Here is a 13,606-nt window from a genome sequence, read left to right as displayed (position 1 = left end):
GTGCGTACATAAAAAGGGAATATATGTGAAATACACTTGGTTAAGGCATTCCTAAAACTTCTTCTAGTCAAAATTTGACTTTTGTGAGTTCTTTCTTGACTCAGAGTCATTGATATCCATCTTTTCCCATGCAATATTTTTCTTTATACCATCAAGATCGATGATGGATTTTTTTAGAAAATCTTTTTTTAATTTAATTTTTGTTGGAGTATAGTTGATTTAAAATGCCGTGCCGGCTCCTGCTGCACAGCAAAGTGAATCAGCCATACATATAATAAATCCACTCTTTTTAAGATTCTTTTCCCATACAGGTCATCACAGAGTATTGAGAAGAGTTCCCTGTGCTATACAGTAGGTCCTTATTAGTTATCCATTTTATGTATAGTAGTGTGTATATGTCAATGCACTCCAATAGAGCAGTACTTTAAAAAGACTCTATGAAATAACACAAAACTGGTCTTGCTAGGCTCTTAAATTAGGCTTTGCAATTATTAGAGCTAGCTTACTTTTGATTTCCATCTGAGCAATGTTGTTAAACACATCCAATTCACTGTCTTCCCATAACCACTTGGTTTGTAGAGGTTAAAAGTCTCCTTTACTAATACTTCCGGAAATTTTTTCTAAACTGCTGACCCCAATTCTACAAGTTTTGGTGCTGGCACGTTTGTTGTTCCCACACGTACAGGCGATAACAATGGCATCACGATTCCTTCCTCACCAATAGCAACTGTCAACTGCGATTGATTAGAAGACATAGTCTCATTTCAGAGAAATAGAAAAAAATGCTCATCTTAGAACAAGAGAAATATGATTATTATAAAACCATAAACATTCTGTGAGATATTTTCACAGAGTCTTCGATCATTCAATGGTCAAAGATTTCCTTTCACTAAAACCTATTTATTTTCCTGAATGAGGGGAAAATTATATATTTCTCAGTATTCCACAGTTTATAGAAAAACAATAGAAAGAGGTAAAGGAACATATTATTTAGGTCAGTTAGCTAAAATCTTTCCTGTGATTATTTTCCTCCTAGGAAATCAGTGTTAATTGGTGCAGAAGCACAGAAATAGCATCATGTATTAAAATATTACTTTTTCTATTAGCATAAGTCTGAGTGAAAAAGTATTATAGGATCAGAATAAAATTATGTTAGCCTGAACATATGGAAATCGTGTCTCTGCATCACAATTAACCCTTAAATGAACAATTTGAGGAGGTCTGTTTCCATGATCCCAGTAATTTTTTGGCTGCAAAATGTTAAAATCAAATTCTGAATGCTATTTCTAGTTGCTACTATTTTCTGTTCTCACCCAAGCCAAATTGTGCTGAAATACTTTAGTGACATTTATTGCTTCAAGAAGATTCCTATTGGAGTTCTCTTTCCCTAGCAAATACAATTTCTAGTTTAAAAATCTAACTATAATTTTCCTCTCTCAATAGGAGGATTCAATCAGTACCCACCACTGATGCTTGAGAACATCTGCAGACTCATCAATTCAAAGGAAGAGGATAATCAAAGTATCAATCTCCTGTGAGTTAGAAAGCGCTGATATTTACAAGTGACTATGGATTGACTGAGGGGTGTGTAACTGCCTGATGGCAGATAAGGTCCCTGAAGGAAAGGCTCTTCATGTATTCCATTTTCTGTAGCAGAAGTTGCACACAAGCATGCTTTCAGGATTGATGTTTTTATAACATCCTCATGAGCTTATTACAATTTTGCTTTAAAATTCATGGTTTCCTCAGAAATTTCCATATTGAAATTTACCCCAGAATTCAGTCTCAACCCACCTCAACTTTACTTCTCATCTCTCCCCATCATAAGCTCTGAGTTCCGGCCACACTGGACTCTTGTCTGCCTTGTGTGATCAGAGGTCCAGGAGTTCACCCTCCTGGAGCTCTGGTCACACTGCCTGGGATCCTGTTTCTTCCAGTGAAACCCTACCCATTGTTCATGGCCCTGATTAAACCTGTCTCCTCTTCAAAGCCCATCTTTACACTCAGTCAAAATCCACATTTTTTCCTTTTTTAATAACTTTTTACACCTCTGCTGAGGCACTTATTACAGTTTATCCCAATGTCTTGTCTTACTGAAGTATGGGATTCCATGTGATTCATTGTTTCATTCCCAAAACAGCATGAAAGACCCCACAATATCATTGCACATGTAAATAATTTTCTTTAAAATTTTATCTTGAGTGAAAATATAAATAATTAATCTGAATGGACTTGAACCTCAAACAGAACGAGAATGGCCCATTTGGTTGCTCTGTGCTTTTCTCTATATTTCACCAAGCTTGGATCCCTGACTACAGCCTGTGAAAGCCCAGAGTTAGCCCATAATGGCCCTGTCCCATCAGATTGCAATTAAGCAAAGAGCTTCTCAAAATAGATGCGGTCTTTCCCATAAATCCCATATATCCAAAATGGCAAGATGAAATGTTCCTCAGAATTCATGCAAATACATGTTCCTCTCATATCAGGTTTCATTTATACTTAGTAGTTTAACAAGGAAGCGTCCAGCAGCTCACACCTTCTGAAGGACAATATGGCACTGATGTCCTGTGAAGCAGTGTTTCCCAACATAGAATAAACAATACTCTTATTTAAAGGAAAATTGATTCTTACAGGACTACATTTTAATATAATATTTTAACATGTACAAACACAAATCTAGCTGCAAATACCATACGTGTATCATTCCTATGCAACTATCAAACAAAAATAAATTCGTACATCAAACCCAAGGAAACTCAGTAAGGCACAAATTTAAAACAGTAATTTAATGTATTAGATGATTCTGCTTAGCCAAAAGAGAATTCCTAAAAACTAAAAAAAGAAATTTTATAAACAAGCATATAAAGAGCCTAAATGTCCATCAACAGATGAATGGATAAAGAAGATACAATACACACACACACACACACACACACACACACACACACACACACACACACACACACACTGGAATATTACTCAGTCATAAAAAATGAAATAATGCCATTTGCAGCAACATGGATGGACCTAGAGATTATCATACTAAGTGAAGTAAGTCAGACAGAGAAAGACAAATATCATATGATATTGCTTATATGTGTAATCTAAAAAAATGATACAAATGAACTTATTTACAAAAGAGAAATAGACTCACAGACTTAGAAAATAAACTTACAGTTACCAAAGGGGAAAGGTTCAGGGGTGGGGGATAAATTAGGAGTTTGGGATTAACATATACATACTACTATATATAAAATAGGTAAACTACAAGGACTACACAGAGAACTATACTCAATATCTTGTAATAACCTATAATGGAAAAGAATCTGAAATATATACATATATATGTGTATATATGCACATATATATGTATGTATAAATGAATCGCTTTACTGTATACCTGAAGCTAACAGAACATTGTAAATTAACTATGTTTCAATAAAATTTTTTTAATAATATGGTGCATATTGGTAAAATGTGTAAAACATGATGCATGCTGCAGAGTCACCTCTGCTCTCAGCTTGCCCACTCAGTTCTGTGAGTGCTTGATTCCCCAGCACTTGTCTTCACCTGCACTACTGCAAAACGATCATTCCCACTCTAGTCATTGTACCATTTGGCTTTTACTTGGTGTGAATGTATTGTTGATAATATTATGTCTGACTTTATTTCCTTTCCTCATTAACTCTCAACAGTTAAAGTAGTACCACCAGGTGCCAAACAACAGTATCAATGCAAACATAAACATGGACTTGAAATTGCATAAAGGTGCATTAATAGAATAAGAATAAACTTATATTGAATATGTTTTTTACCGTCACCTATATAAAAACACAATATTTTCAAACTATCATTCTTACTCCAAAGAATACAAATGTAGACACCATTTCAGGAAGCATGGTGTCAATGAGATATATTTTATATAGTTTTATTCTTCTCAGAGAAGTTGATGGTAGATTAAATGACTATTTTCTACATTTTCTGTGGAGATTGATATCAAACTGAGACACATTATTTGCTTGTCCCAAGTAACCTATGAGTTTCTTGTCATTTATCTAAAACTCTGTGACAAATCAGACTTGATTTAGTCCAAAGTAGTGTTTCATAGGCTATAAGCAGATGGCAAGAAAGGGAAGGATAAATGGGAATTTACACAAATGTATCAGTATATGCTTTTTTAAAAAAATGAAGTATAGTTGATTTACAATATTATATGAGTTTCAGGAGTACAGCAGAATGATTCAGTACTTTTATAGATTATACTCAATTAAAAGTTATTACAAGATAATGGCTATAAGTCCCTGTGCTATACAAAATATCCTTGTTGTTTATCTATTTTATACACAGTAGTTTATATTTCTTAATCCCTTACCCCTAACCTGCTCCTCCCCCCGCACTCTCTCCCCTCTGGTAACCACTAGTCTGTTCTCTGTATCTGTGAGTCTGTTTCTGTTTTGCTATATACATTCATTTGTATTATTTTTTAATTCCACATATAAGTGATATCATACAGTATTTGTCTTTCTCTCTCTGACTTACTTAACTAAGTGTAATATTCTCTAGGTCCATCCCTGTTGCTTCAAATGGCAATAATTCATTCTTTTTTATGGCTGAGTAATATTCTATTTAATATATATACCACATCTTCTTAAGCCAATCATCTGTTGATGGACACTTGGGTTGCTTCCATGTATTGGCTATTGTAAATAGTGCTGCTATGAACATTGGGGTTCATATATTTTTTCAAATTAGTGTTTGTGTTTCTTTGGATGTATGCCCAGGATGTGAATTGCTGGATCATATGGTAGCTCTATTTTTAGTTTTTTAAGGAACATCCATACTGTTTTCCATAATCGCTGCACCAATTTACATTCCTGCCAACAGTGTACAGGGTTCCATTTTCTCCACATCCTCATCCTCACCAACATTTGTTATTTGTAGACTTTTTGATGATAGCCATTCTGACAGGGGTGAGGAGCTATCTCATTGTGGTTTTGGTTTGTATTTCTCTGATAATTAGCAATGCTGAGCATCTTTCCATGTGCCTACTGGCCATTTGTATGTTTTCTTTGGAGAAATTTCTATTTAGCTCTTTTGCCCATTTTTTAATTGGTTTTTTTTTTATATTGAGTTGTATGAGCTATTTATCTCCTTTGAATATTAACCCCTTATCAGTCATATCATTTGCAAATATTTTCTCCCACACCATAGGTTGTCTTTTAGTTTTTTCAGTTGTTTCCTTTGCTGTGCAAAAGCTTTTAAGTTTAATAGGTCCTATTTCTTTATTTTTGCTTTTATTTCTTTTGCTTTAGGAGGCAGAGACAAAAAAAAATATTGCTTGCGATTTATGTCAGAGAATGTTTTGCCTATATTCTCTTGTAGGAATTTTGTGGCTTCTGGTCTTACATTTAGGTCTTTAATCTATTTTGAGTTTATTTGTGTATATGGTGTAAGAAAGTGTTCTAATTTCGTTGTTTTACATGTAGCTGTCCAGTTTTCCCAGCACCACTTATTGAAGAGACTGTCTTTTCTCCATTGCATATTCTTGCCTCTTTTGTCATAGCTAGGTTAAGTGACCATAAGTGTGTGGGCTTATTTCTGGGGTCTCTATTCTGTTCCATTGATCTCTGTATCTGTTTTTGTGCCAGTACCTTGCTGTTTTTATTACTGTAGCTCTGTAGTATAGTCTGAAGTCTGGGAGGATGGTATCTCCAGCTTTGTTCTTTTTTTCAACCTTGCTTTGGAAATTCAGCGTCTTTTGTGGTTTCATATGAATCTTAGGATTATTTGTTCTAGTTCTGTGAAAAATTTCATGGATATTTTGTTAGGAATTGCATTAAATCTCCTTTGGGTAGTATGGTCATTTTAGCAATATTAATTCTTTCAATCTAAGGGCACAGGATATCTTTCTATTTCTTTGTATCATCTTTAATTTCCTTTATCAATGTTTTATTGTTTTCAGAGTATGGGTCTTTTACCTCCTTGGTATTTTATTCTTTTCGAAGTGATTTGTTTTTTAATAAATTTATTTATTTATTATTTTTGGCTGTGTTGGGTCTTCGTTTCTGTGTGAGGGCTTTCTCTAGTTGTGGCAAGTGGGGGCCACTCTTTATCGCGGTGGGCGGGCCTCTCACTGTTGTGGCCTCTCTTGTTGCGGAGCATAGGCTCCAGATGCACAGGCTCAGTAGTTGTGGCTCATGGACTCTGTTGCTCCATGGCATGTGGGATCTTCCCAGACCAGGGCTCGAACCCATATCCCCTGCATTGGCAGGCAGATTCTCAACCACTGCACCACCAGGGAAGCCCACAAAGAGATTTTAAATGGGATTGGTTTTTCACTCTCTCTTTCTGATAGTTCATTATTAGTGTAGAGGAAAGCAACAGATTTCTGTATATTAATCTTGTGTCCTGTGACTTTGCTTAATTCATTTATTGGTTCTAATAGTTTTTGGGTAGAGACTTTAGGGTATCTATATAAAGTATCATGCCATCTGCAAATAGGGACAGTTTTATTTCTTCCCTTCCAATTTGAATGCCTTTTATTTCTTTTTCTTATCTGATTGCTATGGCTAGGACTTCCAAAACTGTTAAATAGAAGTGGTTAAATAGCCTTATCTTGTCCCTAAATTTAGAGGAAAACCTTTCAGCTTTCCACCACTGCATATGTTAGCTGTGGATTTGCCATAAATGGTCTTTAATTATGTTGAGATATGTTCCTTCTGTACCCACTTTGATGAGAGTTTTTATCATGAATGGAGGTTGAATTTTGTCAAATGCTTTTTCTGCATATATTGAGATGATCATGTAATTTTTGTCCTTCCTTTTTTTAATGTGGCATATCACACTAATTGATTTATGTATGTTGAACCATTCTTGTGTCCCTGGAATAAATCCAACTTGACACAGTGTATGATCCTCTAATACATTCGGATTTGGATTCATTCTGCTAATATTTTGTTGAGGATTTTTGCATCTGTACTCATCTAAGATATTGACATGTAATTTTCTTTCTTTGTAGTGTCTTTGTCTGGTTTTGGTTTCAGGGTACTGGTGGCCTTGTAGAATGAATTTGGGAGTGTTCCGTCCTCTTGAATTTTTTGGAATAGTTTGAGAAGGATAGGTATTAGTTCTTCTTTACATGTTTAGTAGAATTCCCCTGTAGTATAATAAATTATTTGATTGAAATAAATTTTTATCACCCAATTGTCTTTCTTCTAAGAAATAATTAACTATATTAAATTTTTGTGAGATTTTAGTTGTATTTCCCAAAGTTATATAGGTTCACCTAAAACTTTCCCTTTTATCTTCTAGATTTACCCCTGAGCAACAAGATATTTCTTCAGGAGAGAACAGCTTCATCGGCCAGGAATTTAGTGTGGGCAGAGATTCATCTTTTGTGTTGGAAGACAGTGGAAGTGACCATCTGGCTTACATTCCAAGCCAAATGTTTATGCCACAGAAATTAACAACTAAATATGAAAAAGATCAGGATTCTGAAGAAATTGCAAGTCTCACTGCTGGTAAGGAAATGAAAAGTTATAGCGGTAATTTAGAAATAACTGGATCCTCATCTTTTAACACTAATAGAGAATCAAATAAATAAGGTGGGTATAAAAAGCAACTTTCTTCAAGTTCAAGATGGTGGCTACAACTGCAGCTTTTACTTGATCTGAAGATTTAAATGGTCACAGGCACCACTCTGGAAATCACTGATAAGCTCTAAGAAATGTCACTGATATGCTCACCAAACTTAAGGTTTCTCTAGAAACCACAATTTAGGTTAGTGTGATGTAGAAGGAGGTACTACAGAGAATAACATAGCAAAGGAGGAACTTTTAAAAGTTGGCCTGACCAGTGCCCCAGAATTTGTGATTGCATGAGAAGGTGTAAGGTTTTTTAACTGGAAATAAAATAAACTACCCCACTCTATACTCTATACATTTTAATGGCAAAGCAGTAATGCTTTTTGTCAGGATTTAATAGTTTCAAACAAATCAGATCATAGAATTTTGGCTGTATTTTCATTTGAAAGGGTGGGCATTCTAAACACACTATTCAGCTATTCCATCTATGTATCTAGAGTCTCCCAAAATGCTCATTTGGCCAGAATGTCAGCATTTAAAGCATTATGTCGTAAGTATCATGTGTGATGTTAGAATATGCAAGTTTGAAAGAAAAGGCGGCCAATCTCATAATATTCATTCTTAGTAATTTCCTTGGATAAATAAATGTTCTTTTCCTTGGGTTCAACACTGATGTCCCCATATTTCCCCCCATTTCTGAAATATACATGTTTGAATTTTGTCTTTAAAGCAGCTAAACTTTCCTTTATAGAAGCTAGACTTGAGAATTAAAGAGTCAATCATTAGTTGAAAAATAAGACTTTTTTTAGTAAAAAAAAAGTAATGAAGTAAACCTGGATGTATGTAGTTCCTTGGCATTAAGGCATTCAAGTGTGTGATTTCTTATTTAAAACAGGTTTTCATCATTATATAGACATAGCTTAAAGAAGAAAATACAAAATTTGTTCTTCTTAATGGATGCAATTAATTTGGGGTATTCATTTTAACGATATGGGAATTACAACAGCCCTCAAGGCATAGGAATTTATTATGGTTTGGTTTTGGAAGAAAAATAAAAGAAAAAGAGAAGTTATTTTGGCAGAGTTGGAATACGAAATTGTCATTTGTGACAGTATTGTTAGTAGTAAGCATTTTAAATTCTAATAATTTAGAAGTGTGAAACTTTTCAAGAAAGACTGAATTAATTGGATATTTAAGGGAACAAAGGAGAAACTCATCTTTGCAGCCATCTTTAATGACCGTTGTTCAATAGCAATAGAAATACTTTTCATTTGGTTTTTCAGATGTCTGGATATCAAGATACTCATAACCAGTTTAAGGGTCAATTTGGCTGCAGAAATAATTGTTGCATGGCTCTATAGGAAAAAAATGTCAATTTGCTGTTACACCCACCACACCCAATTTCTCTTGCAGTGGATTGAAGTGTTGGGAGTTCTGTGGAGGATTATGTTGAGTTGTGATTGCCTGGAAACAGAGTCTCAGATCTAAGGATAATATATATATATTTTTATCCTTTACAATAAATCTGAGTCTCAGATCATCAGTGTTGTCTAGGGACTTCATACTATTCCTTTCTTTCTTTTTTTTTCTTTTTAAAATCATTGCTAGCTAGTTGTCAAAAGCCGCTGAGAACTTTCTGTATAATGTGCCATCCTCAAGGAGAGTAAATTGTAGTTCAGATATTTTATCTAGTCGCTAAGAGATGAGCTTTGATACACGTTCCAGATGTATAGCACAAATAAAGAGATTGATAACTTCCATAAGAGCTTCCACATGCTATGCTTATTACTCATTTATAATGTGATTCTTATGGCCAAGGGCTGATTTTTGTGCCCTTAAATGGAGAGTCCTGGAGAAGTCAAGAATCTTAACCATTTAAGAAATTTTTAGAGTTCCCAGAGTACTGTGGGCTGGCAATGAGTTGTGTATCACTCTCTTTCACAAGAAACACAACCACTATCTTTCTACCTAGGCCTCTCCCTTGCTTCTTCCTCCCTACTCCAGTTTCCAAGTTCATCCTTAATTGCATCACCTTTCCTGGCCCTCTCCACTCCTTACAGCAGCTCAAAGACAATTTATATCAGGATCACCTGGAAGCCCTTCACAAGCATAGATTCCTAAGCCCTTCTCAGTACTACTGCTTCATATTTAGGGGTGTGAGTGGCCAGGAAAAAGCCACAAGCTTTAAAACCACCATAGGTGATTTTCGTAGGTCCTCATTTTTCAGATCCACTATCCCAGTGATTCTCAAAAAGTGTGTCCCTAAACCAGCAGCATCAGCATCACCTGAGAACTTGTTAGAAATGCACTGATCCTGAACCTACTGAAGCGGAAACTGGAGGTGGGGCTCAACCATCTGATTTTTAACAAGCAAAAAATCTGATCCAGGCTGAAGTTTAAGAACTACTGTGCATGCTACCACTTTAGTGTGCTTCCTGATTTGCTCTGTGTTCTCAGCTAAAAGCAATTGAGTAACTAGTATCACAGAAGAATTCCTATTGTCAAAGGGATCCAGGTAAACTGGATTATAATTTTATTTTACTCATCCAAGAACACTGAACATTCATCCACCCATCTATTCATCCAAGATCTATCTAACAAGACATTTTAAGATCCAAATATGTACGGATTATCCAGAGATACTATTATGCATTTTGACCACACATCCACAATATAAAAATTCCTTGGAAAATTCAGTTGCTCTTAATTACTCACCAATGGAATACACATAGTTCTTTGGAATTATGTAATAAAAAATGGGTGGTTTAATTCTAATTAAATTGCAACTGATGACCCAATGGTGAGCCTAGCACTTTCATCAAAGTTGCTATGTTAACTAATACTTAAGATACAGTTAGTCTATTGTCAAGATTAAAGAGGGACAGGATAATTTTTAATGAATGTTAAATGCCAACCCAAACTCAGCCTAGGGCACACTCATAGCTTTAAGCACTCCCTGGCCTTAGGATAATTTCAGCTGATGTTCTTTTCAATGAATTTTATTAAGAACTAAGAGGCAACACTTCTCTCTTCAAACTAGGCTGGAGTTGTGCTCAAGGGAATTTGCATGGATTTTGTTTTACATTTTTATTTTGATAACTTTGATTGTGATCTACAATCAGTTTTGTTTTTTTAAGCCAGTGTATATTTTGATTTTGAATCAATCATAAGGTATTAGAGCTGGAAAGGTATTTAGTGATTAGCTTTTGCAAATTCACCTGGGGATGATTCCACCCTACTCTACCCTAGGAGACATATTGCAATGTCTGGAGACATTTTTAGTTGTCATAACTGGAGGGTACTACTGGCATCTAGAGGCCACAGATGCTGCTAAACATCCTACAATGCACACAGGACATCCTCTCACAACAAAGAATTATCCAATCAGACTGTCAATAGTGAAAGAAACCCTGTTTTAGAAGAAACTTCAAGCCCCCAAGATCAGGGAACCAAAAAATTCAGTATAAGGACTCAAGATCTCTACACCCTGTCCACTGTTTCCCAGTACACCCTCAGGATTCTGCTAATTTTTAAAAAATTGTAAAAATACTATCATACCATATAACATTTTAATACAGAGTCACAAATCACACAATTTAGCAGACTGAGCTATTTGTGGTGTGGAGTACAGTCTTTGGTTTTTCCACAGGCATATAGGTTTACATAGTTTTATTCAATTTCATATCCTGCTTTTCACATATGTTATACATTTTACATATTGCTGCAAGCTTCATACTGATTTTTTTGTGTTCTCATAATGTTACTTTCAATGAATGAATGTATTTAACTATTTATCTGTTGTTGAACACTTAGCTTGCTTCCAATTTTTGCTGTCACGTGTTGAACTTGAAGACATATATCTTCTGCTACATTTAAATCTGTACTGGAATTAAATGCAGCAGAACTGGCTTCTGAGTCACCCTATGGAGCAGTCCCCCAGCTGAATGTCCTACTTTCATATCTGTACACATGCTAAAGAGGTCAGTGATAGAATTGGGATCATGTCTGAATTGTAATGACATGTTTCATGAATGCTTTAGAAAATCCCAACCATCTGGATGCTCTTTGGGGGATAACCTGAGTCTCCTGTTCATTTTAAGCTGTGGACTGAGGTTGTGACATTCACTTTTGCTTGAGAATTTATTGTATAGTTATTATACTTTGGGTGTCTTCCTTGAAGATTTTGCATGAGGCAGAGCTAATGTGAACTGTGAGTTCAGGGGATGTGGATGATTTGACTTCATGGAGGCTGCTTCTGTAGGTCTCATGCAATCATTTGTTGGAATTATTAAAGCAATGTTCTATAGTGTTAGCAACACTTTTTTCATGGGGACCCTTTGCTAATGGAATAAAACATAGATAGTTGAAGTGATAATTGGGTGATGGTGGTGGTGGCAATCGACAAAACAGTGGCAGCCCTCGTTGAGGGCTTCCTATAGGAAAGGACTCTGCCAAGCATTTACATGGATTTTCCCATGAATATCCATGCAGCAAATATGTAATTAACTCCTGTTCTGAATTAAGCCCCATGCTAGTCTTTTGGGGGGTTAGAGAGATTTAGAAAAAAAAAGATTCAGACAGAAGCCCTGTCTTCAAGGAGCTTGTAGTCTGATAATCAGAGTATACTCTGAGTAAAAAAAAGAAAGCTTAATACAAGTAAGAAAGTATTCAGTTTAATAAAAAGTGCAGGGAGATCAGCTCGATGGTTTGTGACCACCTAGAGGGGTGGGATAGGGAGGGTTGGAGGGAGGGAGACTCAAGAGGGAAGAGATATGGGAATATATGTATATATATAACTGATTCACTGTGTTATAAAGCAGAAACTAACAGACCATTGTAAAGCAATTATACTCCAATAAAGATGTTAAAAAAAAAACGTGCAGGTGGAATGCTTTGGGGACCAGTATTCGTCTCAGCATTGTATTCACTGTCTCACTTGATGATCAAACAATGCATGAGAAATAATAGTAATCACAGAAGCTACCACTTATTTAGTGCAACTATGCACCGGGCACTTTATATACATGATTTAACTTAATCCTTACCACGAAAATCTATTATTATTATTATAATGACTATTACATATTACAGATGAGGACACTGATGCAAAGGTTAAGATCCTCAAACAACATCACACAGCTTGTAAGTGGCAGAGCCAGGATTCAAATCCATGCCCATTTCCACAAAAACGTTAACTTAACAATGTAGGCTGTGTTGTCTGGCAAGGGTATTGTCTGCATTTTCAAATGACGAAATATATCCAGCGCCAAATTTGACGATCATCATGTCATCAGTGGGAGAGTTGTTTTTTGTTTGTTTGCGGTACGTGGGCCTCTCATTGTTGTGGCCTCTCCCGTCGTGGAGCACAGGCTCCGGACGTGCAGGAGCAGCTGCCACGGCTCATGGGCCCAGCCGCTCCGCGGCATGTGGGATCCTCCCGGACCGGGGCACGAACCCGTGTCCCCTGCATCGGCAGGCGGACTCCCAACCACTGTGCCACCAGGGAAGCCCTATTTTAAAAACAATTTTGGTGGTACAATTCAATTTTTAAATTTTAATTTAATTATTTTTCTCTCATGCTTTTTTATAAACCATTCATGAATAAAGCCATGAATATTTATTAATTCTTTTTTTCACATCTTTATTGGAGTATAATTGCCTTAAAATGTTGTGTTAGTTTCTGCTGTATAACAAAGTGAATCAGCTATACGGATACTTATAAACCCATATCCCTTCCCTCTTTCATCTCCCTCCCACCCTCCCTATCTCACCCCCCCATCCCACCCCTCTAGGTGGTCACAAAGCACCGAGCTGATCTCCCTGTGCTATGCAACTACTTCCCACTAGCTATCTATTTTATATTTGGTAGTGTGTATATGTCCATGCCACTCTCTCACTTCATCCCAGGTTACCCTTCACCCTCCCTGTGTCCTCAAGTCTATTCTCTGCATCTGTGTCTTTATTCCCGCCCTGCCCACCGGTTCATCAGAACCATTTATTTTTTTTAGATTCCATATACATAT

The 13,606-nt window shown here is 36.1% G+C and overlaps 1 protein-coding gene across 1 annotated transcript in view; it reads left to right on the top strand.

Annotated features, from left to right (window-relative positions):
• COL6A5 (collagen type VI alpha 5 chain) overlaps positions 1-13,606 on the top strand; it is a 108,139-nt gene that overhangs the window by 73,927 nt on the left and 20,606 nt on the right. The window contains exons 35-37 of the mRNA XM_030876402.2: positions 1,444-1,521; positions 4,285-4,297; positions 7,312-7,520. Coding sequence (XP_030732262.1) covers positions 1,444-1,521; positions 4,285-4,297; positions 7,312-7,520 — 300 coding nt within the window. The remainder of the gene's footprint in view (positions 1-1,443; positions 1,522-4,284; positions 4,298-7,311; positions 7,521-13,606) is intronic.

This window comes from Globicephala melas, chromosome 4, assembly GCF_963455315.2.
Source record: "Globicephala melas chromosome 4, mGloMel1.2, whole genome shotgun sequence".
NCBI lineage: Eukaryota > Metazoa > Chordata > Mammalia > Artiodactyla > Delphinidae > Globicephala > Globicephala melas.
The sequence above is the reverse complement of the archived record's forward strand: the minus strand, read 5'-3'. Positions and strand labels throughout refer to the sequence as shown.